Genomic DNA, 27,797 nt, shown 5'->3' on the forward strand with positions numbered 1-27,797 from the left:
ACTCACTCACATTCAATTTGAAATATGAAAACAGCCTCAAATGTGTAAATAATCCTCGACTGTTATGTGGGATTTAAGATGAATGCTAGCGCTGATCAGGTTAGCGGATGGCATGTGTATCAGATCTCTGATATATGATCCCGACTGTGCTATGCCACATTCATTACAACTTGGAGTAGAGACGGACAATGATCAGTACCCTCGGGGCTGGAGAGGAAGTTGGGAACTAGATTGTTTTGTTTCTGTGATGTCTTGAAAGTGCTGGATATGTTCAACAAGGACGTTTGTATGGCTGTATAACTGCCTTGATATATGTTCAACAAAGACAGAGGACGACTGTATGGCTTGTATGGTTGCCTTGGTGTATGTTCACCAGGAGAGCGGACGACTGTATGACTTGTATGATTGCCTTGATGTATGTTCAACAGGAGAGCGGACGACTGTATAATGATTGCCTTGATGTATGTTCAACAGGAAAGCGAATGACTGTATGACTTGTATGATTGCCTTGATGTATGTTCAACAGGAAAACAGATGACTGTATGACTTGTATGATTGCCTTGATGTATGTTCTACAGGAAAACAGATGACTGTATGACTTGTATGATTGCCTTGATGTATGTTCAACAGGAGAGCGGATGACTGTATAATGATTGCCTTGATATATGTTCAACAGGAAAACAGATGACTGTATGACTTGTATGATTGCCTTGATGTATGTTCAACAGGAAAACAGATGACTATGCCTTGTATGATTGCCTTGATGTATGTTCAACAGGAAAACAGATGACTATGCCTTGTATGATTGCCTTGATGTATGTTCAACAGGAAAACAGATGACTATATGCCTTGTATGATTGACTCGATGTATGTTCAACAGGAGAGCGGACGACTGTAAAATGATTGCCTTGATGTATGTTCAACAGGAAAACAGATGACTATGCCTTGTATGATTGACTCGATGTATGTTCAACAGGAGATCGGACGACTGTATAATGATTGCCTTGATGTATGTTCAACAGGAAAGCGAATGACTGTATGACTTGTATGATTGACTCAATGTGTCGTCTACAAGGAAAGTGGACGACTATATGCCTTGTATGACCGTCTGCTTGTGGCACAAAGAGTTGTTCAGAACATAACTCGATGATTCTGAGGTACTAGGGTAATTGAGGTTAAGCCAATTTCTGTGGAAATAGACTTCCCATACATTATGTCTGTCTAGCGTTTTGCTTGATCATCTGTAATCAATTCTATGTGTAGGTAATAAAGCCAGAAGTCATTGATAATGGTCATAGAGAGCTCTGCAGAGACTTCATGTAATTGTGCCAGTTTGGCTTCTTATGAAACTCGTCCCAGCCCAGTCCTGGATCACACACTATTTTGCATAAATAGTTACACTTTTTCACAATCCTGCTTGAGTGATGTTTTGTCCAGAATTTTCTCTTAGCCGCAAATCATTAACCGAAGTAAATGTTGCTCCGGGAGCAAAAATGTTTCTTTGACTTGCATACCAGCCTGAATGTTGAAAATGTAAATCTGGAATGTTTGCCCCGTCTTCCTGTCGTTAGTATCAAGAATGTAGTCACGTGGTTATGGAAACCATTTGAAAAATATCACAATACCAGTGGTGTCGATAGGCTTATGAAGTTTGAAGAAAATATGCTGATGGCACAAGTCGGGGCGAATTTATCCTCGATCTGTAGTCAATCGATCTTTGCCTCATGGGCACTGCTATATTGAACTCATTAGGATGCGGGATAAATCCATCATATTTGCCTTGACAACGTGAAAAAACTTCCCCAATAGTTGGCTGTGATTCCTCGATTCAGTTGTAATAAGAACGAAGACGCTCAAGTCCAGGCTGGCACTGCGTCATAATCAGATTCATCACTTGGGTAAAAAAGCAGGGTGTCAGTTATGGTAAATGAGATCTAGGTTGTTGCACGGGAGATGTTGACATGGCTGCCATGGTGCAGACGGTTCATACCTGCTCTGCGTGTCTGAGCAGATTGATTCACAAAGATTTCGGCAGAAAATTATGTCACTTTGGGTTTTGCTAAAAGTGTTGGTGTGAGATTGAATTCCGTACATGATCTTGTTGTAGCCTCTAGGATCACGCCGTCCTGTGTGAGCTGATTATAAATGATTACATGTATGTTTATGAAAACGACAAATGAGGGATTTATTTTGCTCTCCTTGCCAAAATATCCCAATAGTCGGGGCTAGCCATGGAGATATAAGATGTATGTCCATTTGATATCATCACCTTATTAATACATATGCTGCAGTAACTTTGCTTTTCTTGAGAAATAGGCAGACAGTTCAGGGATTTGTGGGTCTTTTTGGTTGCTAGATTTTGTGTATTGTGCTGACCATAATAAGTACTATCATCTGGGTTTACAATGCATGTGTCTGTGACATGAAGTCCTCTAAGCCACTATCAGTTTCAGATGGTTACTCATAAGTAAGTGTAAGTGTTTCGTAAGCTGTATAATCAAGTTAGTGACAAGACCCAAATGTATCAACATAAGTCAGATTTTCTTGCATGCTCAGCAGTTTTGTTTCCCTGTTCATCTAACTAGGATTCATGCAACAATTTTAATCTTACTGAACATGAAGAAGTTAAAGATCCTGTCAGACATTTCCACACTCAAAGTCAGATTAGATTTACCAGATGATCCAATCACAGGAATGTGTTAATCTCGCTGTTATTCATTAAGGTGACAATGGCAGAGTGACACTTGGTTGGAGTTGGTAGGAGTGGAGAGAGGTGTGACAGCATGTGTGTATAGGGTGAGTAGTGGGTGTGGCATTATGGTGGTAGTGGAAAGAGTGTGTAATAGGGTGTGGGTTGGAGCTGGTAGGAGGAAGATGAGGTGACAGTGAGTGGATGGTGGTAGTGGGGAGAGGTGTGATCGAGTGGTATTTGGAGATCATGGTGACAGGATGGGGAGGGATGACAATGAGACAGTGTAGTGACAGTAGAACCATGTAGACAGAAGCCTCCCATGGTAGCATGTATGCCACAAGCCTGTCTCATGTACCATAAAGACCACAAGCACTAATTATCTAAACCACCCACACACAGATATGTTTAAGAGGCAGCTGCAAGGCTATCACACTTAAACTGGATGACATTGGTCAGACTGAAGCAATTACTTGACCATGTCATAAATATGCACGTGTGTTGTCCTATAAGACGAAGAAATTAATAAATTACGTTTGAGGTATAATATGCCGTATTTGAAACACACCAGGAGATGATGTTCAGTTAAGAGGCATATTTTTTTGGCCAGTTCTGACCACCCACCATATCCATGTTTCTTAAAATATGAACACAAACTGAGTTTTCCTCCCACTTCTTGGAATTCTGGATAAGAATAGTTCAAGCCACGTAGCTATGTTTGACATAAGAGACAACTAAATGGATTAGATGGTCAGGATTGGTTGATTGCATGTCATCGTACACCAATCAGATGATGCTCCTAACATCCATCCTGGATTCATCTGGTAAAGACCTGATTATTTACAATCTAGATGAAATGGTCGAAATTGTTTCTTTTGCCATAGGGCAGAGTTGATACCCAGAGTGCATGCAGAATAAACAGGGAATGATATTGTCTGCCAGGTATATTTCAGGTATGTTTTCATGATGACATGTTGGACTTCCTGAAAATGAGGGTAGTGCTCCAAAACCGTTGAATACTTCTCAGAAACTTGCTATAGATGAGTCTAATGGTGAACTGGTGCCTTTTGATGATTTGGGATTTTAAAAAACACTGAACAGCATTATTATTTTTTTCTTCACTGAACTGCATGGCAATGAACCAGAAGTGGGGTATCAGTAGCAAAACTCCATTTCCGAATTGCACCAAAATCGGGGGGATTGTCATCTCCTGTTTTTCTTGACATATACGGTATGTGTATTTGTTATGCGTACACCTTTCTCATTTCTATATTTAATTGATATATTTATGCCAGACCCAATTATTTCCTTGTTTTAGGGACACCTCTCGCTCTTCAACTTGTGTTCCTGCTGGGGGGAGGGGGGGGGGGAAATATATATACTGTATATATATCTGATGTTTTTATAGTTCATGTAGGAGGCAACTCTAAATTCAATTCATTATTGTGGTCGATAAAAAAAAACTCTAGCAATATCCAATCAGATTGCTTTTTTCTTGAGCCCATTGCCAAAACACTCATTGCAGTAAACACAATAAAAACCTGGTGAACCGAGAGAACGAAAATTAATATTTTTTTGGTACCTTTTGATAGTTCTTGTTGCCATTTCTTCTAGCATGAGTGATGATACTGTGTTCTGGACAACACAAACATGAAGAAATGTTGGAATAGAAACAGTTTCTGAATCTGAAGAAAAATACAAACCCAGAAGTAATGTTTATTTATTCATTTTCTTTTAAATTCTTGATTGTTTTCCTTGAGCACTTGAACAAATTCTATCATTTCCATTCCCCCCCACCCCACCCAACCCTTGCATCTCGACATTTAAAAACATATTTCCCATGAAAATGGGCATAATGACATTTTACAACTGCATGGAAAATAATGACCAGTTTTGCTATTTGTTTTATTCTCAAGACGACAGAGCGGAACCAAAATAGCAGCATCCTCATTCTTCATGAAAATACTGGACCATTAATCATATCGCTCTGAAGATGGGATTTGAAAAATATATCGATGTCGTAAAGTACGCTTCTCTTCATCCATTAGCTTGCGGCTATTAAGTAATCTTTTACATTTTGTCTTTTCTTTCTAAAAATATGTTTATTGACAGTTCATTTACATAAGAAATGTTTTCACTCTCGCTCAATGAAACATATGGTCAGAAAAACTGAAAGTCACTTATTTTAATAAAAGAAACAAAGTAAAGAGTCAAACAGCGTTGACAGCGCTACGACGATCAAACCTTAGACCTGAATAATTCACTTAGCCCTAACCATCAGAAGCTAGTCAGTCTTGCACAAGTGCAATGCCATCTTTGTGCGATAATTCATTTATCAGCACCGTGGTTTATGGAATTATCTAACGCTTTGAACGATGGTATAAGAGATGGTACAATCACTCTGCTGGACCAAGCGCCTCGGTGCTAAATATCACATGACCTTAAATGACTTGTATCGATTGGTCGATCTCAAGGCGGGAATTTGTATTGATCACGGAAATAAAACTCTCCTGGTATTGGTAGCTGGAGGGGAGTACGACCCCAGAGGTTGGAGGTCGTGGTGGCACTACATGATATAAATGAAGGCATTCATCACGTTTTCCAGCTGAACTGGCCGAAGTCATTTCCCCTCCCATGTGGCAGAGTTGATACCCAGAGTGCACACAGAATAATCAGGGAATAAAGTTGTCTGTAGAGTAACCAGGAACTGTAGACCTTATCTATGACATGCTTCGTTACACAAGCAATTGGCAAGCTTCTACCCCTTGGATAAGCCTGACCTTCTGTGACTGTATGGAGGCATCTTTTATAACCCAGGCAACTTTTATCGAGACATTTCATCAAGGTGTTGAGGAAGCTCCTGCTTAGAGCCTACTCATCTGTGTGCATGGATATTTCCACAGTAATGGATGTTGAATGTTATGGGTGCATTTCCATTTTGATGTATACTACTCAAAAGACGTTAAGGACCATCTGTAGTCTGTCTTACAGACCCTGATACAAATATATAGCAAATACAGCCCATGCAAGTCTATAATGTTTGGCAAGTGTAGATTACTGCAGTATCTGAAAATAAGGAGAGTCTCTGGGCTCCCTTTTATTATATTTTTATAAAGGTAATTGAACAACTGTTTTTCTTCTGTACGATATGTTCATTTCAGAGACTAGGTGTTAGTCTAGACCATCTGATTCCTTCATGTTACAGTTAATTTGTCATTACAGATAAGTTATAGTAATAAGAAATAATCCGTTGTTCCTTTACATCTGCTGAGTAGTATATATTGAATATTGTGTTATCAGGCATTGTATACGAGATTTTATTTGAGTGTGGACCCTTGTGCTCAGACTAAGAAAGTCTTTGTGGTAATTTGAGTAGCATTATTGTCCTCAGTGGCCCTTGAGGTTTCTTGCTCAAGAATCTTCGGTCATCCTCCATCTTCAAGTTTCAACACTAATGATTTTCATCAGGGGTTACTAAGACACCATTTGTTATTATAATGAAAGTACCCTGCAGCTAGCTCATTTTGGACTTGTGGTTGTGTGAAAAACTAGATTTTGGGATAAAACAAGTAGTCCGTCTAGACTTTTACTTGTCTTGGATAACTGTCTGGCCTGTCCCTGTTTTCATGCTTTTATCAGTTCAGTGACTGCCATGTGGTCAAGGATACTGCTGTTGGCTGTGAAGGGTATGTAAGGATCTGTTGGTTGTGGGATTAAATCTAAAATTGGACTAGATTAAGATCCTTGGTTTGTCACCACCGAACCCATGCTTGCGGGTTTCAACAGTTGACATGATTTAACCGAAAATCTCTTGCAAGTGATGGATCATTTTCTCTTTGAGATTTGTTGAGTATTAAAGGTTATGAGCAATAGATAATCAGATACATTACCATATGAGGAATTTTAGAAGATAATTCAGTTAAGTTAGTAGCGATATTCTTCTACATGACCTTTATCACACACACAGAACCAACATGTATGCTTGTCTTCACCCAGGTTGTTCTCTTTTCGGGGGAGGGGGGGCGGTCGGGTAGCCTCGTGGTTAAAGCGTTCGCTCGTCACGCCGGGTTCGATTCCCGACATGGGTACAATGTGTGAAGCCCATTTCTGGTGTCCCGCGCCGTGATATTGCTGAAATATTGCTAAAAGCGGCGTAAAATCATACTCACTCACTCACTCTCTTCTCGGGGTTCATTGTACAGATACTTCTTACAACAAACCTACAATCGATGAAACCCACAAGCACGGGTATGGTGCTGACAAACCTAGAAACATAATCGGGGCAAACCGGGATTCAAACCCACAATCATTGATTTCTGGTGTGCCCAAGGGACGCAACTCTGCACAGCTAATCGCGGCGCCTTAGACGACTGGGCCACCCGTGCCCCTGAAACATCTAAGAACCCAAACTAGTTACAAAATGTTCAACGGAAGTCTTTTACATTTGACAACAGTCTTATATCAGAAAAATGAATGGAGAAATCATTCATGTTGTGAATAGGCAATGACAATGGAGATCATTATCTGAATGAGAAAATAACAGACTGTTTTACAGTTTTAGGATGAATGTTGATATCACTGAATGGAAGCATGTCTGTAGGCTGACCAAATGGCACTACCGGGAATCCATAGAAATGTCAAACTGTCAGCTGAAGCCTAACAGACATACTGCAAACTTTTTATAGAATGGGAAAAATTCTTGTTGACTGTTGAATTTAACATAGACTTGTCTTCAGGGTGATCTATAAGCAAACATGCCTGGTCTAGTTTTGTCAGGTCTGGAGTAAATGTTACTTTATTCCGTGTAGGATTGACTGGGATGTGAGCAGAGGTAGTCTGATACCGGCTGACTCACAGCGAAGTACATTCATGTATTTCATGCTGGCTATGTTCCTCAATTCTATTTGTGTTCATTGAGGTATTGAGCAGTTTGGGGATTCTCTGGCTCTCCTGGTATGTGGGCCATTGTGAAATTGGGGTCAGATTTTAACATCCCACCAATGCACTCAGAGCTCTAATTGAGTCAGGTTTCGGTCTGTGGTCTGCCTGTTGTGCTGATATTTAAAAATTAACCTTTATTGATTGGAGAGTGACAATAGTGGTGAAAGACAGGCTGTGATTGGTTGAGACTTGCAGCGCGATGTGATTCAGTGGTGGTGGTACGATACAGCGTACCTGGTAACATGCATTAATCAATGAGTTGTCTTACCTGCTCGTTCATCAAGGTGTGTCATACCCGGTGGGAAAAATAGCTGTCTGGTTCCACCACACACAGACTAGCAGCAGTAGTTCCATCGTCGGCACGGTCTTATGCATAACAGGCAGTCTTTGATATGTTATAAATGGGGGATAATCAAAATGTTCAGCAAATTCTACAGAGTCCTATTAAATTATGATGGCTGAAAGATTACTGCTTAATGTAGTTTTATGAAGAGACGATTTCTTTGATGATTAACATTTCTTTTGCTTTGACTATACAGTGGCTGGGTGGGTGAATGAGTATGTGGGTGGGTGGGCGGACGGGCGGGCAAATTTGACCGTTGGGTGAGTGAGTGAGTAAGTGCAATATCACTGTGTGGGATACCAATGTCTTTTATTTCTTATATATATGAGTTCCACACATTTTGTCCATATGGGGAATCAAACCCAGATCTTCAATGTGTCTAGTGAGCACATATAACCACTAGGCTAACCTTTGATTAGACAGACATTTTATCTGAAAATTGTTGTTATGTCTTTCAATGGTCCCAGATTCCATGTTTAGCCACTGTATTTGATATGAAGCTCTACCATTGATGTTATCCAGACTGGGTCTATAAATCTCTAGAAGGGACCAGGTTAAGATTTCTCTATTATGCACCTAAAAACATTTACCATGCAATCTTTATTCGAGGAATAAGGTTTTTTTTAGAGTTTATAAGTTTGAAACTGTGGTATTTTCCACTCTGAGATCAATGAATTATTCAAATGAGACTCTGTTATCCCTCAATATACTTCTTCAAAACTAAAAAAGTTTGATTGATGTGAAGCCTAACATTCCCTGAAGAACACTGGGAGAAGTTGACATTGTGGCCGCCTCGAAGACTAGTAATTTGAATCCCTGATATATTCAATGTTATCTCAGTCAGTGCAGGGGAAACATGCGAACATTTGTCAGGGAGAAAAAGATATATTTGAGTTAAAACTTTTTGATGGTGACACAAACTATATAAGTAGGTGTTTCAATTTGATGCATGTTGACTGTTTCTTCCGATCTTCTAAGATACTAGCAGGGTCTGGTAATAAAATCTTAATCTATTTACAAGATGGCTTTGGTGAACGACATTGTGTTTGCTTATTGCCTTAAACTAACTTGGTCGTAATTAGTGTTGGCCTCTTCAATACTAGCTGATTCCGAATCCATAGCTCCTGAGACTACCAATGGAATGGCATTTTTACAAGTTGTAAGACTACGAGGATATAATTGGAACTTAGGGAATGCTTGGATAGTTCTGCGGCAACAAGCTTGTGGTTGTTTGGGAATAGGAGAAGGGGTAATTGGCTTCTTAATGATTGTGTTGTTCTCTTGGTAATTAGGCTGTGTTTGAAGGGAAATACATTTGTCTGGATTTGTCAACACTGGGAATTGGGTATTGGCTGGAGAGTGCTGTTGTCATTCCTTTGTTGTTTTCAGTGGTGACTTTTACTACCAGTAGAGCAAGACGTACTCACCTATTCATGAACAAGTGTTGTCAATCCTATTTATATTGTAGGTGGCCCAGTCGCCTAAGGCAACATTATTCAGTGTCCCTTAGGCATGCCAAAGACCAATGCTCATGGCTTCGAAATCCTGTGCTGGTGGGGTTCACAAAAATTATAAATGACTGAAACCAGCATCAGGTCAGACTTTCCTCCAACATCAAGCTGACACAACTGTTCACTCACTCATCAACAAAAGGCTGTACCAGAGTTTACTGTAATAGACAAATACCTGAGTTAGTGTTAACAATTCTGAAATCAGGAATCAACTGGTATCAAGTCTGTGTTCCTTAGGTGCACGGGTGGCCCAGTCGTCTGACATGCCGCGATTCGCTCTTCAGAGTTGCATCCCTTGGGCATGCCAAAAACCTATGATTGTGGGTTCGAATTCCGGTTCGCCCCAGTTATGTTTCTAGGTCTATCAGCACCATACCCGTGCTCTGTGACCTGCATCACTACAGACTTTCCTCCTACATTTAGCCGTGATATAACTGGAATACTGTTAAAGGCGTTAAACCCAACTCACTCACTCACTCACTCACTCTTGTGCAAGGATGATGTACAATATCAGGGTTATACTTTGACCTTATAAGGGTCCTTGCAGGGAATATGAGGGTCCTGTAAAGTATGTAATGGTGTAGTGTACTGTACGTTTTGATAATTACTTCAGAGCCTGGAATGAATCAATGATCATGTGGACAGTGGTCATGATTGGTGGATGCAATGCCAGACACCCATAACTGCGCTTGATGCGCTGTAGGTACCATGAATATTATTATTGTGCATCCCTCGGGATGAAGTGTATTCTTTTACAGAATCCAATCGCAACATTTGTGCATCGCGTAAAACCATGAATATTATACCCAGATCATATATTGAAGTAATTTTCAATTGTATTTTGAACTTTGACCTTGATTTCTTCTTCTATGATGCAGCCTGATGTAGTTTTAGGGATCATTACTGTCCTGATGTTCCAATCGGCTGCGATGTCACGATTCAAACTTCGGACTAGACCCTCAAGTTATTTCAATTTTGTGCTTGCAAATATTGATTTGATTTAGCTTTAGTTGTTTAATGTAAGCTGGTTGGTGTAAAGGGAGACAACACTTACTTGTATGTGTGTTCATTCCGCTGTAGACAAACATTTGACCTATAGTACAATATGCATGTGCAGCTGATGAAAAAGTGTCAGTGTGGGAGTGAGATTTTCCTTGCCTTAAGCAGACACCACGGCATATCACTGTTGGAAGTGTCCAAGGAGGAGGCTTCAAGCATTGTAGCATCTTGGGAATCGAATCTGGCTTTAACGAGTAAATGCTTTTACCACAATGACATATCTCACCACCAAGGAGTTTTTGTCAGCTTCTGAATACACAAGTAATGATGTTTGCTTACTTGACTTTTTAGTGGAGCTATTGTTACATCAACAAACACAGTGAATAGCTCACATGAAAGTATCGCTTCTGAAAACTGCTTTGAGTGGTTGCTTTGGCTGACTGTCCAACCAGCTGAAGATAGGGACTGATGTGATTACCCGCAGTACCGTAGTGAGTGCTGCTTCCAACATAAGGCTGTACCAGAGTTTACTGTAATAGACAAATACCTGAGTTAGTGTTAACAATTCTGAAATTAGGAATCAACTGGTGTCTGTGTTCCTGTCTGTGTTCCTCAGGTGCACTGGTGGCCCAGTCATCTAAGGCACCGCGATTAGCTGTGCAGAGTTATGTCCCTTGTTCCCACCAGAAACCTATGAATGTGGGTTTGAATCCCAGTTCGCCCCGGTTATGTTTCTAGGTTTGTCAGCAACATACCCGTGCTCGTGGGTTTCACCGAAGTGGTAAAGGTCTGAGATTTGTTATGATTGCTGTGTGTTTGTTACACCGATATATTCCACAGTCTTGGTGCAGGACTACAAAATGTCCAACACTGTGTATGACCGTAATGATTATTGTATTGGCTGTGATCTATTGGTTTTGACTGCTGTGTGTTTGTTACAACAGTGCTGACAAGCCATTGTATCAATTCTTGGTTGTGTTTACATCTCTGTTAGGGGATTACTGATGAGATCATTACCCCAACTATAGATTGATGTTTCTGCCCATGCTTGTCTTGTGGGAGTCACGCGAGTCACATAGGCTTGTCTAGCCTGCCCCCAGAAAGATTGGTTTGTTTGGTTTGTTTATTGTTTAACGCCGCACTCAGAAATATTCCAGCTATATGACGGCAGTATATAAATAATCGAGTCTGGACCAGATAATCCAGTGATTGATATCATGATCATCAATCCACGCAATTGGGATCGGTGACATTCATCAACCAAGTCAGCGAGCCTGACCACCCGATCCCATTAATTGACTCTTACGACAAGCAGGAAGACTGTTGACCTTGTCCATCAACTGTTGTTGTTGTTGTTATTGTAGTTCTGCACCATGACTGGAATATATTTATTTTATGAAAAAAAAATAATCTAGAAATGCATACAAAAGCAAGTCTAGCCAGCTCAAGCTAGCTCTATAGGGAATTTTTTTTATATTTTTAGAGTCAAGAAGGATATTGTGTAATATAAGATTTCAGAGACTAAATGTTAGTCTATTGTTGTTATTGTTGTTTATTCACCAAGGTTACGTAGGCCATCGGCCCATGTTACAGCAGCTGTACAGCAGCCATTATGATAATTGAAATTTACATCAGTAGATTTGTCCTTTATTTCATAGACTTATGAATATACATAGTGCATCACCGATGAGACATCAGTTTTACACATGAGCAAACATCTGCTGTGATGGCTGTGACCATTCAATGGAGTGTCATTGCAACATGATATCATTTCATCCTGTTTGCCCTGATTAATGTAGAACAATATATACAGTTAAACACTGCTGTGTTGAAGTTGGAGGGACCTGATGTTTTGAGTCATCCAAGGTTCAACACAACCGAAAACGATGACTAAAGAAGGAATACACAGGGACCAAGGTTTTACTTCACGACAACCATTAAAGTTCAAATCAATGCTGTTTGACTCCATGTATATACATGTATTAGGAAGATAAGTCACAATAATTTCATACTTTGAAGTTTACACTGTTTCTTTCGTGCTGATTGGCTGAATGGGTAGTCACGTGATCTGATATTTGGAGTTCACACACCTGTGAACGGACAAAAAAAGTTCACACGATGTGAACAATTTTTTGTGAAATTGATTGTGTGAACTTTTGCCGGACACTGAATGGTAAAATACATAAACATGACAGCGTTATAACAGAAATCAGCTGAATCTTACTTCACGGACAGCAATATGTGCATTTGCTCATAGTTTCACAAAAAATAAAGTTATTGGTACAGTCAACTAGGTACACGGAATATGTCAGAAACAACATGAAAAAAACTGGCGGTAACTGGTCGTGACCAGAGTACAAATCTTGTATGTAAACGGCTTCTCAAGTCCTGGTTTGTTTTGCTGACTCAAGATTACAAAAGGAGTTGAGCATAACAATAAACTAACTTTGAATTACATTTGAATCATTGAATTATTCTATACAAAAAATAACATTAATCCCCAAAAGTTCTCAAAGCTTATTATACCTGATCCCTTATCCGAATTTGATGTATTTTTGGCAAGGATCAAGGACTCCAGCTAAATGATTTTGAAAGAAAAAAACTCTTTTCTTGCAGCTGAAACACTGCAGAGCTTGCTTGAGAGAAAACAGATCTCAGTGCTGTGTTCAAAGATTGATTGCTTTACAAAATGTTGCAATGATTTTTTGGAACCCATGTTAGTTAAAATGTACTTTCACCAAGTGAAGATCAAAGTTGTAGTTTTGTTACTTATTCACAGTGTTTCAATTAGTGTCTGGCTGACAAGGAAACTGATGTAGTCATCCATCAAACATTCACAACCAGTCACTCTGTGTAAATTGAATAGATGAACAATTAGATCTGGGAGGCTAAACATGAAACATGGATTGTTTGCCAACTTGAAATCATCCCTATGTACCAAAACAACGTGAAATAATTGTAACACCTTTTTTCCTTCAAGTGTTTGTCTAACTCAATATGTGCTTTGTATTGTAACATTTGGAAAAGATGGCAAATGCAGGTGTTCGAAAAGGAACAGAAACAAGATGTACCCAATTTGAAGTTTAATACCTCTAATGACCTTGTTCTTATTGTGTCTTTTTGTATTTCAGACATGATGGGAGTGGTCGCAAGGTGCCAAAGGTGAGTAGTGGAGGAACAAGCCACCAAGCTCTTCTGTGGAGACTTATTGTCATATCAGATTCCACGGACATAATGCTATATACTAGGGCTGTTACGATTCACTCGCATATTCGGTGAATAGAACCGTATCCATTCATGAATTGAATTCGTTATTCATGGCCACTAGAATCAAATATTTATGAATATTCAAGCATGTGCACTTACATACCCTGTACCTAAAAATATCCAAAAGAACATGTTATATGCCTAGATTTTTTTCAAAGACAACACTCTTATAATAATTAATTTAACAGTATTGTGGTCACAGGTCATTCTCACATTAGAGCAGATACTAGTACCTGGATAAGTCCAGTATATAAATGTATAATGTATTAATAATTAACCAACCATGTCAGATTATTTATGTTGTTAATGTTTCACTGAATATAACAAATAATACATTCACTGCTGACTTTTATTGCATTCGTGAATTAATATTCGTATTCATTACCTTATTTTCATTATGTGAATCGTATTCGCCTCATAGTGTATTCGTTGCAGCCCTACTATATGCCATCGGTATATATACACATCACCAATATACTCGAGTGGTTGGATGATACACTGATGCATCGGTGGATCGTGATATTTTACTTCCTGATACAATTATTGATCACAGTCACACACTATTCTAACCTTAAATGTTTCCTTTCATAACTGTTACACTTAACACTAATAAGTAGTGAAAATGTTAATATTTCTATCCATTGTGCCATAATTGAATCATTGTGAATTGTGAATTATTGAAACTGCCGACTGTGAATGGTCAGTGTGCCAGGTATGTCTATGAAAAAGATGACTTATGCACCAGAGATAAGAGCATGTGCTAGTGTCGTGATATGTACAGGATCATCCAGTTGGTGCATCATCCCAGCCCTCACTCACTCACTCACTCACTCACTCACCATGTATCATTCTGTTATATAATACTAGTGAACCGCGACACATGAATATCTGGGTAAAAACTGATTGTCAGCAACCCATGCTTGTCCCCAGTAAAGATCTGGGTTAGAATTGTACTTAAGCAACCCATGCTTGTTGTAAGAGGCGTCTTATGGGATCGGGTGGTCAGACTCCGTGACTTGGTTGATGCATGTCGTTGTATACAATTTGCATTGGTCGATGCTCATGATGTCAATCACTAGAATGTCTGGTCCAGATTCGATTATTTACAGACAGCTATCATATAGCTGGATTATTCAGCCGCTCTTAAGTCCGGCATAAGTAAACAACAAACATATTTGTATACCACACTCATGCCATGTGACTGCTACTTTTGTGTCCGAGCTACCATAGAATATTACAGGACTGAATTATACTGTTAATAGTGTTATGTACTAACTGTTATTTCCCAGCCAGGATGCAGAGTTAGCTGAGTGACAAGTATGTGCAATCATGTCAATAATATGACACTTTAAGTCAACTTATCGAAACAGAAACTATTATAAGCACAGCTTTAACACCCTATGTAAGTTAATATTGTCTACAATAACTGAACTGGCTTCAATTCACCATGCAGGGTTTACATAAATGGGATTGAAAGTCCCAAGTCATTGCTTTAGTGTTGACAAGTGATGACTCGTAACATGATTTTATGTGAAGGAAAAAATTCAGTCTTAACGTTTCAATGGAGACTAAGAGGGCCAGAGTTAAACGTTCTGGAAGTACGACATCACTGACGTATGAGACCACACATCTGATGCTAAAAGAATCAGCAAAAAGACCTGCCTATTATTTTTGTGACTTACAGAGATTTCTTTGGTTTATTTCTGCTTGTTACAGTATCAGTATTCATGAAGACCTCGATTGAACACTGATACCATATTGTCTTTCCTTCACAATTCCACACACCGTTAATTTTGTTATCTTGTGATTGACAACATTGTGTCTTATATACACTGAACACTTTTTGTAACCCGATAGATTGAAAGCTAGTGTACTTCATATGGATTAGTTGACAAGCTATTTCTGGTGTTAATTGATGGCAGTGATATTTTATGTTTGGAATTGATATGGAATTTATAAATACATTAATCATTTACGCAGTATGGTTCATCTTGTTTTTTTTATGTATATTGTTTTTTTTGTATGTGACTACATGTTGTACGTATGTTAAAACATAGAGAACCATTTCATATTATTAAAGCAAAATGTTTCAAATTTTGATATAAAATGAACACACTATTTCATTTAAGTTGTTCCTCTTCCGAAATTAAATTGCCCTTATTATTATAACTTGTTTTATTTATGACTTACCACAAAACTCGCTTGACAGTCTTATGTACAGTCCTCATTGACAGTGGAAATATTTTGTAACCCCTGATGGGGTCACAGTTATGTCCAGTCAAGTGAAGCAAATCGAACCAAATGGATAAAGTGTCCCTGCACATGTCTGTTCACTACAGTGGTGAAGAATGAAGGGTTGTATTATAGTATTGAACAAACTAGAAAATATCCCCTCAAGTTCAGACAGGCAGCTGAAACATTTTGACTGAAATGGCGCTACACTCTCCAATCGATATCTTATAGAACTTTAAAAAAAATCTTCTCCAATTCATTAGAAGTAGGAAGAAATGTTTCATCGTGATGGACACAATTGTAGTATTGTCTTCGAGAAAGCCACTTAACAAGAAAAAAACATTACCTATTAAATCCCCTTAATTTGATATTGGCACCATTGGCAATACAGCAACATATAAATCCTATATACAACATATTTGGAGGCACCAAAGGAGTATTGATGATGAGCCGCTGTCAAATGCATAGTTATTTGAGACAGTAAAGTCCCACAAACCCAAACTAGGCCACTATAACAGAATTTCAATTTCATGGAAGAGTTGTTCTCAAATAAATATTTCAAAACATTACTTTCTGCCTTTGAGAGATTTTTTTTGCTAAAGGCAGAACATGACATTTTAAACCTTCTAGTCGAAACAATGGTTAGAGAGGTTAAAAAACAAACTGTAAAAGTAGGAATTGTTTCTATCCTAAAGGGTAGGTAGCTCTACCATCTGAAAAAATAAACACTTTGACCAGAGAGTTATCACTGTGTCTCAATATGTTGTTGGTCTAGTTTCTTAATCACAAAAGTGGAGTTAGTTATTGGTGGTCTTATTTTATCAGATAGGCCTTTAAAATTGGTTTAAGAATTGACAAACCAAGCTGTTATTGTAGGGCTGCAAGTGAATGCCTTTAGCACGGAAACTGTCTCTATTGCTCTCAAGTCTTACCAAAAGATACATGGAACATTAGGTGGTTAAGTATGTTACGGGTGATTGGGTGAGTAAGCTGGTATTTACCCTGCCCAGGGGTACTTAGCCAATGTCTTGTTGTAGGACATAACCATTGGGGCATCAAACAGTGGCATTACACAGGCAGCCTGTGTCCTTACATCGGGGTACAGGTCAATGCTCTTTCATCGGGTACAGGTCAATGCTCTTTCATCGGGTACAGGTCATTGCTCTTTCATCGGGTACAGCTAGGTCATTGCTCTTTCATTGGATACAGCTAGGTCATTGCTCTTTCATTGGATACAGCTAGGTCATTGCTCTTTCATCGGGTACAGCTAGGTCAATGCTCTTTCATCGGGGTACAGGTCATTGCTCTTTGATTGGGTACAAGTCAATGCTCTTTCATCGGGTACAGCTAGGTCATTGCTCTTTCATCGGGTACAGCTAGGTCAATGCTCTTTCATCGGGGTACAGGTCATTGCTCTTTCATCGGGTACAGCTAGGTCAATGCTCTTTCATCGGGGTACAGGTCATTGCTCTTTGATTGGGTACAAGTCAATGCTCTTTCATCCGGTACAGCTAGGTCATTGCTCTTTCATCGGGTACAGCTAGGTCAATGCTCTTTCATTGGGGTACAGGTCATTGCTCTTTCATCGGGTACAGCTAGGTCATTGCTCTTTCATCGGGTACAGCTAGGTCATTGCTCTTTCATCGGGTACAGCTAGGTCATTGCTCTTTCATCGGGTACAGCTAGGTCATTGCTCTTTCATCGGGTACAGCTAGGTCAATGCTCTTTCATCGGGGTACAGGTCAATGCTCTTTGATTGGGTACAAATCAATGCTCTTTCATTGGGGTACAGGTCAATGCTCTTTCATCGGGGTACAGCTCAATGCTCTTTCATCGGGGTACAGGTCAATGCTATTTCATCGGGGTACTGGTCAATGCTCTTTCATTGGGGTACAGGTCAATGCTATTTCATTCATTGGGGTACAGGTCAATGCTATTTCATCAGGGTACAGGTCAATGCTATTTCATCAGGGTACAGGTCAATGCTATTTCATCAGGGTACAGGTCAATGCTATTTCATCAGGGTACAGGTCAATGCTATTTCATTCATTGGGGTACAGGTCAATGCTATTTCATCAGGGTACAGGTCAATGCTATTTCATTCATTGGGGTACAGGTCAAAGCTGTTGTGTATTTTCTTCAGTAAGCAGCCTGTTGTGTCAATCATGTGGTTATTCACATAGCTTTCCGAGCTGTCGCTCTTTCCGATCTTATTTCTATTTGATATAGCCCTTAAACTGATTCACTGATGCCACTGTGGTCCGCTGTATAGAGCACCTGCTCAGACAGCAGGGGTTTGGTGGTTCAATCCCATGGCCATGTCATGCCAAGACCCATTACAAGATGGTTCTTGTTGTTACATATCCTTGGGTATTCTTAACATTCCGTACTGAAACCCAAGAAGATGGTAAAACTTACATATCCTGCTCAGCCTGATGTCTGGCGTCTCTGTTACGTGGGTGGCAGGATGGTAGCCTAGTGGTTTAAGCGTTCTCTTGTCACGCTGAAGACCCAGGGTTTGTTTCCCGACATGGGTACTATGTGTGAAGCCCACGGTGTCCTACACCGTGATACTGCGGGAATATTGTTAAAAGTGGCTTAAAACCTCACTCACTCACTCACTCACTCACTCACTCACTCACTCACTCACTCACTCACTCACTCACTCACTCACTCACTCACTCACTCACTCACTGTTATGTGGTAATGACGTCCATATCATGACATTAAGTAGCAGGCTGCAACTTTAGCCACTCATCTGAAGCCCGAGTCTAGTACAATTCTGGTCTAGGAACCTAAAAAAATATTAGAACAGTAAACTTTACTGAAAATGATAGTAAATTGTAGTAACCTTCAAGGTTTCTGGCACAGGCTGCAGGAGAGTTTTTAGTCCCTGCTTTTAGTGCAGGGGAAGTCTGTTATCTGATGTACACTTGACAGCGTGTGTCTCTGGTTGGGTACAAGCACTGGTCAAGTCCGTAATTGGCATCACCCCGAACCTCCTCCACCTACAGGATTGCCTGATTGTAATGGGAAACTCCATTAGTCCTAACCTAGTCTAAATGCATTGTGTAGCACTGCAGTATATAACCTTCAGAATAACCTTGTATGCTGAGCGGAGGTCCCTGTAATGGCTTGACTTAGGGACTCCGGGCCAACATTTTTTACCTGGAGCACCAAAGCAGATTAACAAATTAAATGTGATGTCTTATTTACTGGGCAAAAAGTAATGCAAACTAACACAAAACACACCAGTAGTTTTTCAGTTGCAAGAGTTGAAATAAAATAAAACCTAAAACGAAAGAAGAGTTGTTTATTAAGTGAATAATACTGCAAAAACGTGTATGGAAGTTTTATTCCTTGAGGGCCATAGTGAAGACATCCTCCTGATTTGATCATTTCACACATTAACAACAAGAACCTCTTCCGTCTTATATTCAATGCTTAAACATTAAAAGACCTAACTCATTCTGAACTTTTCAAACTTTTACAGTAGATTTAAGTTTAGCTTCAAGCATCTTCAAAAGAAGAGCCAACATCACATATGTCATCGCCACTAGCATAAATAATTGCCCAAAGTAGGAATTATATGATGCTGATATGGTCTCATCTGTCTGATGTATGTCCTCACTTGGTTACTTTTCCTCTACTTTTCCATGAAAAGATGGGACGAAGGGATTGATTTCTTAAGCCGTCAAAATACAGCCCTGTAAAACACCAGCGTTCTGGTTCTTGTCCTCTCAACTCGGAGAGCTGTGGATCGGCCAGATACCTGAGCAGTCCACAGAGACGACACTAATGCAGTCACGATACCGAATTGTCCAATAATCCATTTTTATTGGTGTTTGAGCCGTCATGTGATCACCCAATCTAATCTACGAGAAACAACTATCTTAATGAAGTTGCCATCGTTGTAAAGGGGCTACAGGCTGTAAATGGTGGCCGGAAGAATAATCCGGGCTATAAATCTCACACAAGAGATGATCCTGGATCAGGCTGCCATGCACATGGGCTCGTGGCTACTTCTCCCTCGTGTGTGACAGTTGAATGATGGATGTACAACTTCATGCCCCGATGTGCAGATACATGTATGCTGATAGTCAGAAGTTCATCAACCAAACACATATTTGTCACTGTGTGGAACAGATACAACACACGCAGATCACCGTAAAACCCAAAATAACATTTGGCCAATATGGGATGATATCCAACATTCACAATAAACCATTATTGTAGTACCTTATTCAATGTAATAAGTGCCCAGGGTGCTATCAAAATTAGAAATAGGGGGCACTTATTATAATAAAATTTTGGTGGAAAAAAACACAGTTGAAAGATTGTACATTTCTGACAGCCTGAAATGATACAAAAGAAAAGTCTGTGCATATTATACACGACAGATATATTTTCCAGAATTTAATTGCCCAAAATTAAAGGTGCATATAACACACGAGTGAGTATGATACACGAATAAATATGTCTTGTGTACATTGATCGGAAGGGGTGCTAATTGGGATTATTCACTAGCCAATATATTTGCAAATATTGCAGTGCGCGCTTATTAGAGAGGGCCGCTTATTACGTCGAATACGGTAATACTTTTCAAATAGTGTGGTGGGGCTGTCGGGTAGCCTAGTGGTTAAAGCGTTAAAGACCCCGGTTCGATTCCCGACATGGGTACAATGTGTGAAGCCCATTTCTGGTGTCCCCCGCCGTGATATTGCTGGAATATTGCTAAAAGCGGCGTAAAACCATAACACTCACTCACTCAAATAGTAGGGTAGCCAATGATGACATCAATATAGATGAGTACTTTTTTCTGTGGCATTTAAAATACTGTAATAGTTGTGGGGGGTTTTCACAAGTCAGTTAAGCATCTTACTCTAATACTTTAGTTAAGCTATACATTTCTTCTGTGTATATTTTGACCAGTATGACAGTAATAGACTTTTTACCATGAGTTTGTGAAACCATTATGCAGCTCAACTGTTCTACCTGTGGAGATCCCGGGTAGAATGGGTCTTCAGCAACCCATGCTTGCCGTAAGAGATGACTATGCTTGTCATAGAGGCGATTAACGGGATCGGGTAGTCAGGCTCGCTGACTTGGTTGATGCGTGTCATCGTATCCCAATTGCATTGATCGATGCGCATGATGTCAATCACTGGATTGTCTGGACCAGACTTGATTATTTACAGACCATCATATAGCTGGAATATTGCTGAGTGCAGCGTTAAACAACAAACAAACAAACAAAACTCAGCTGTTCACTCACACTCTTTTGACCTGTGATGACCTTGTGGGTAATCTGGGGAACATTTGGTCCCCCTGGGCTGCAGACTTGTCATTCAGCTGACTAAGGGTATTTGGTGGTTTTATATCAGAACATGAGGATTTTTCTAGACCATATCTGATCTTATGGTTAAACAGTTCATTTATGGACCATACTAAAAGTGAGTGAGTGAGTGAGTTGGGTTTAATGCCGCTTTTAACAGTATTCCAGTTATACCACAGCGTGTCAGCTTAATGTGGGAGGAAAGCCCAAAACTATACTAAATGAATCTCACATGTCTACAATTAAAGCAGCACCTCATGAAGTTGTCTGTGAACCTAGTACAAGAGTCTAGCTCAGGATATAATGACAGAGCACCTAATGAAGTTATCTGTCCATATTGGTTTCATCAAAATAATAAACAGATGATTTATTCATTTTTATTTTCAGTCCCTTTAGTTCTTTCTATACTTGACAGTGTAAGTTGTGGGGACAGTTATTGTTTATTAATTTGTTAGTATGTTGCATCTTGCTAAGTAAATAGGGAGGGTGATTGCTGTTTTGGCACTAGGAACCCATAACATTTGTATTTTAAGGTAATGATTTTAGACATCAAAACAGTTTAATGCATTCTATTGCCTAAAGAGAATATAAAAGGTCAACCATTTTGTTCTAAATTCCTCGCTTGGGAGGCCCTTTTCGCTCAACATTGCTCACATAATGAATATTCATAGCATTCATGTCTATTAAGGATCACTAAAGCATCCATCTCCCTAAACAGACAAAACCTGCTCCATCTTAAAAAAAAGTAAAGTTGCATCCTGAAGGAGTCTTTTGTCCTTGAAAAAAAAGTTTCATATCTGACAAGAAAGTTATATGAGCTGTTGAAAGTCAAGGGGTTTGATTGTTGTTCATTTATATTCACCTTTTTGTGGAACTGGAACCGACGTAATTATCACGGAGAAGGAGACAGTTCCCATAACTGGAGGCCTTCATGTGCCACAGTCTTCAGTAGCATAGACTGTAATCAGCATTTGGACACAATCCGTGATGATGTGAATGTTTTGATTTCAGATAGCTGTCTTTATATCATTACCTGGCATTAGGTCTGCACAGTTCTAATGACATTCTAAATGAACATGATGATTTGCATGCATGTTTCAATCAAAACAGTGACACCAACAGGCAGTGATTCTGATTGGTTCCCAATGTGATATATGCAGCAGCTAAACTAAAAGTTAAAGGTTCTGTCTGATGTGAAAAAAGACACCAACATGGCAATAGTGAATGTCAGTCTGCCGTCTCCTTCAACGATGGTGACACAACATTGTAACCTCGTAATGAAGCATAATTATAAGGTACATTGAAAATTAAATGCAATACCCAAATGTGCAAATTGATATCTTTGGTGACTTCCAAATTGAAATGCAGAGGTTAACCCAGAAAGTAAATTCTGAAACCAGTAAAAGACCACACAGGATTAATGAATAATCAATACAAAAATATTTTTTACCATTTCAGGTTTTCAATAAAAGAATCAATATAATAGGTTCAATAAGTGGTGGCAGCAGCAGCAGCAATAACTTACAGGCTCCAGAATTAATTACATTCATGAATTCATGAATTTTCAGAATAGTATCACTGTTGAATATCTTGGGAGTGGCCTGTCTCCACTCGTGAATCTAGTGTTAGAAGCTGGCAAGAATTTGGTGTTTCCAAATATTTATCAAAACTGCACTTGGCAACTAGATTAGAAACTAGTCAGGTCGAAAAAGCCTTGAATGACCCTCATGTAACTCTTATACAGGTACTGCTAGCCTTCTAGAAACGGTCCCTTCCAGATACTTCGAGATTGCCAGGTTCATGTACACAAAAGGGGGAGGGATGAGGGGGTGGGGGGGTGGCGGGGACTTTGGGTATAGTCATCATCATCTGGTCGGTCCAGACGTATTTCGTTTCTGGAGCATAACTTGAAGACCATGAAAGTTTTTTCACCAATTTGGTAGATGTATTAACAGGGGGTTGAAGATGCCTTTTGCTATTTTGGGGGCGGGGGGATTTGTCATCTTATGATGACTCTTGTATATTTACAGGCTGCTGCAATATTGCAGTCTGTGGCGTTAAACAATTTTTATTTTTTCACTGTATTGTGAGTCAGATCTGTACATTATGGTAATGGGGATATCGGACACTGTCCATGGAAGCTGAACACATCATAATCTCATCCTAAGGTTTCACCAAGTGGTAAACATCTGGGAGCTGTGTCTTAAAACATCCTCCCAAAACAAGCTGACATGTCATTTTGTAGCTAAAACTCATGTTCACTCACTCACTCAACCACTACAAATTCCTGCAAGGAGAGGGGCGGTAGGGTAGCCTAGTGGTTAAAGTCTTCGCTCGTCACGCCGAAGACCCGGGTTCGATTCCCAACATGGGTACAATGTGTGAAGCCCATTTCTAGTGTCCCCCCCGCCGTGTTATTGCTGAAATATTGCTAAAAGCGACGTTAAACCATACTCACTCACTCACTCACTCACTCACTCCTGCAAGGAGATTGAACACTCACAAATTATTGGAGCTGTTTCTTAAGAGACTGTGACTCATGACATATATTTTTAACCCCTGATAGTCAATCGTGATGCTGTCTATGCTGTTATGAAATTGCCAGACTGGTAATGGACCCGTTTCACTCGGCATGTGACAGCATTTGGGTAGCCTCTTTCTGAGATTAGTGTACTTTTCATTACTTATTTCACTATCCGAACTAGGGCGAGGACGATACTACACCTGTGCTACCCGATACGTAACACGATACCTTGTTCACGATCCGATACGTATCACGAGACGTGTAAGTGCTCTTATCTGTGGTTTGTAAGTCATCTTTTTCATAGACAGGATATTCAAATACCTGGCACACTGACGATATACAAGTGTCAAGTATGACGCAACGGATGACAATATTTTCTTTTTCGCTTCTAATTTTCATGACTAATTTTCACTACTAATCAGTTGTTTGGTGAAACAGCCATCAAAGGTATGAATTGATATTTTGTACTTAGTGTGCTACTAAGATCAATACAATATCAGGAAGTAAAATATCGTGATCCACCGATGCATCGGTGTTTCGTCCCACCACTAATCCAAGCAATATTGGGCTTTGTAAGGTGTGTTAAAGAAACGAGCATCCCATTGTCGTGAGTTCAGTATTACAGTGTTAATCATCCAAATATGACTCAATTTTGCTAAAGTAATCTCATTTTGATTGCATTTCATTTACTCATGTTTTTATTATGGATCCCACGGAATTAAATTTAGTGTGAATTTCATCATGACTTAGTAGTTCAGCATTATTGCGTATCAGGGAATCGAATCATGTAGTTGGTAGTTGATAAAAAAGTTATTTCTTGATAGTATTTGTCTGGAAACAGAAGCTGCCAAGTGAAATGTCAATATTTGAATTGTGTCTGCAACAAAGACAATGCATCTGAAACACTGTCTTCTGGACGCCTTCTGACACACACCCCTCCCACACCATGTGCAATAATCCATGTTCAGGGCCCCCAGCTTCTTGGGAGGCATCAATGAATGCTATTCTAAGTATTCTTTATCTCATTTCTCAGCCAGGGTGTTGTATGACCCTTGCAATAGTTTGAGCCCAAAAAATTACAAATTTTCTCACTGATGAAATAAGTGTGTGATAAAGGTAGCTCGTAATATGAATACGAACTGCCTCGGTTATCGATTTGCAATTGTTGTAGCTGATTAAAGTGGTGGCCACAGTGAGAGGATGAATCACAGAGTTTTAGCTGAGAGCTCTGAATGGGTTTGTCAGTTGATTCTTAGGCATGAATAAAAAATGATTTTGTCATGGAAATTTTCAGTGTAATTTGCCAAAATAATGCAATATCTGATGTGATGTGAAAAAGATTCTATATAATGGTAATGTGCAGATATTGAAGCTGATATCTATATGCCACTTAACACACTAATGGAAGAGCTCACTGCCTCCCTAACTGGCTTTTGTCAATTTGTTATTTCTTCGTGAAATAAGGTTTGATTGGCTGCAAGAGAGATCAGCACCATTATACTTGTGATGAGAATTGCTTGGGATTTTGTCATCGATCATTGCCTGAAATTTGTTTCTTCCTACCAATCAATCATCAATTGTTATATGTTGCTGATATTTTGTGTATTTTACAGAAATTACTTGTCAAAGAAACTACATTGAGCATGATGGAAATATTTTACTTTGTATTACTTCTTATGAAAATGTGTGAATGGTAGTGTATTAACAATGAGAGTGTATATCTGTATGTGTGTAATAAATGAGCCACCATTGAGAGCAATCCTTGATATATCGAGTAATCAAGGTTTTACTGGATGAAAATATGGATGCTCTATTTTCTTTCTAACACTGAAAACCCCATTTTTAATAAAGAAGACAAAATTTATGGATAACAACTTCTGTATATTGTGTAGAGGCAACGTTTCGGTATAGATCTTTATACCATTGTCAAGCAAGGCTTCCGTCAGCTTCTAAGTAATGCCTATCAAACAATTCATCCATTTATAATAGGCTATTATAAGACTTGAAGTGTGTGCAATGATACATGTGCATGGTATCCCAGTAGCCTAGCACTAGAAAATAAATAAACAGTATTAGTCCAGACTAGTACAAGTAGCCAAGCACACACACACATGCATACGCGTCACTTTATAAGTGCAGTAATCTTAAACCCGTTTCTCCTCACTTGAAAAAGATAGGGTTTATCCCTGCTGTACTAATTCCATTCTATAATCAATACTTGCAGATTGTCATTCGAGTAGCTCTACACAAAGCCCTTATTTGCCCTTCCAATCACACACAATGGCAGAGGAAGAAAGTCTTGTCATCAAGGCTACAAGAGTAGTCTCCCTTGTATCACAGTTATGGTAGTCGTGAATGGTATTTATGTGAAGTAGTCACAAAAAATTAAACTTGTCTTTTTTATTTTGTCACAACTTCAGTATATTGTATGCAGACACTTTAGCCACTCTAGTTTCTTAAGACTGGAATTGCAATACTGATTTTATTTAATGTTGTGCTTTTCTGCTCTTTTCAGACTTTTGCCTTTGACCATTGTTTCTGGTCCATGCGTCCGAATGATCCAAAATTTGCAGGTAACAATAGTGTTTGCATTCTTCAATTATGCTAAACATATTGATTTTGATTAATATTGCTCCAAGTTAAAATAACTGGTTTATTCTGTGTTCAACAGATTGAGTTAATGGAATTTTATTTTTATCAACATGTCGTTTTTTTGTGTTTACCACACACAGAAGTCATGCTAAAAGAAGTTAAAAACTAACCATACCAAAGATTGACACCAGAGTTTACCCCGACAAATTACTTGTTTCACTTCAGACTAGTTTGTGGAGGTGGGGTAACCTAGTGGTTAAAGCTCATCACACCGAAGAACCGGGTTTGATTCCCCGCATGGGTACTATGTGTGAAGCCCCGCTGTGATATTGCAGGAATATTGCTAAAAGCGGCGTAAAACAACATTCACACTCAGACTCAGACTAGTTGCTTGTGGAACACCAAGATATGGAACCCGCATGTAGTCCCTCGAGGTGTTTACGAGGCTCACGAGTCAGATTCCTGGCACTATGTACCCCTTTATTCTACCAAAACTGATATCTGACCATGGCAGCTGTGGGCGCCATCCTGCTTTAGACACCCAAGCTTGTAATTGCTTTAATTGGGTCCACTGTATGAAATACAAGTTTTCACTTCTGTCTTTTTCTCTAGACCAAGAGTCGGTGTTCAACTGTCTGGGCAACGACATCTTGGAGTGTGCGTATGAGGGATACAATGGCTGTATATTTGCTTATGGACAAACAGGTAAGAGGACAGTCGTAACAACATGTCATCTGAGCTGGTCCCATATGTAATTGTAAGGATGGAGAAGTTATAACTAGCCCCTTGCCTTGACCCAACAAATATATATATTATATTATGCAGAGATTTCCGCCAAACCTAAGCCATTCGGAGTCTCAGTTTGTTGGAGTCTCATAACATTATTGCAGCTGACATAGTTTTATATGTTATACTTACTTCTCTTTATTAAGAAATAAACATGGAGTGGGAGTTGTTTATCATACAATAAAACACTGCAGGAAGAATAAATCACTCACTCGTAAGCCTGTGTTAAAGTATTGAGATGCGACAGTTGTAGCACTAGGACTATCGTAAGCCTGTGTTAAAGTATTGAGATGCAACAGCTGTAGCACTAGGACTATCGTAAGCCTGTGTTAAAGTATTGAGATGCGACAGCTGTAGCACTAGGATCAGTTCGTGAAATGGGGCCCAGGTGTATGTTTCACAGAGCGATCATAGCCCTAAGATTGTCGTAACTCCTATAGTTCAACATAAACTTGTTACTACTGCTTAGTGAAATGAGCCCCATCAATGGCCCTGTTCCACCAAGCGATCTTGGCACTACAGTGATCGTAAGTCTCTGGTAAAGAATGTGAGTTATGATCACCTCAGCGCTAATAGAC

General features: G+C 39.4%; 1 protein-coding gene across 11 annotated transcripts in view; it reads left to right on the forward strand.

Annotated features, from left to right (window-relative positions):
- Positions 1–27,797, forward strand: part of LOC139474070 (kinesin-like protein KIF13A) — a 258,490-nt gene that overhangs the window by 65,964 nt on the left and 164,729 nt on the right. For all 11 annotated transcript variants that reach the window (XM_071256931.1, XM_071256940.1, XM_071256970.1 and 8 more), the window contains exons 3-5: positions 13,615–13,645; positions 26,357–26,414; positions 27,046–27,138. In XM_071256931.1, the coding sequence (XP_071113032.1) occupies positions 13,615–13,645; positions 26,357–26,414; positions 27,046–27,138 (182 nt within the window). The remainder of the gene's footprint in view (positions 1–13,614; positions 13,646–26,356; positions 26,415–27,045; positions 27,139–27,797) is intronic.

The sequence above is a fragment of the Haliotis cracherodii genome, unplaced genomic scaffold (assembly GCF_022045235.1).
Source record: "Haliotis cracherodii isolate W230 unplaced genomic scaffold, xgHalCrac1.p SCAF_1, whole genome shotgun sequence".
Lineage (NCBI taxonomy): Eukaryota > Metazoa > Mollusca > Gastropoda > Lepetellida > Haliotidae > Haliotis > Haliotis cracherodii.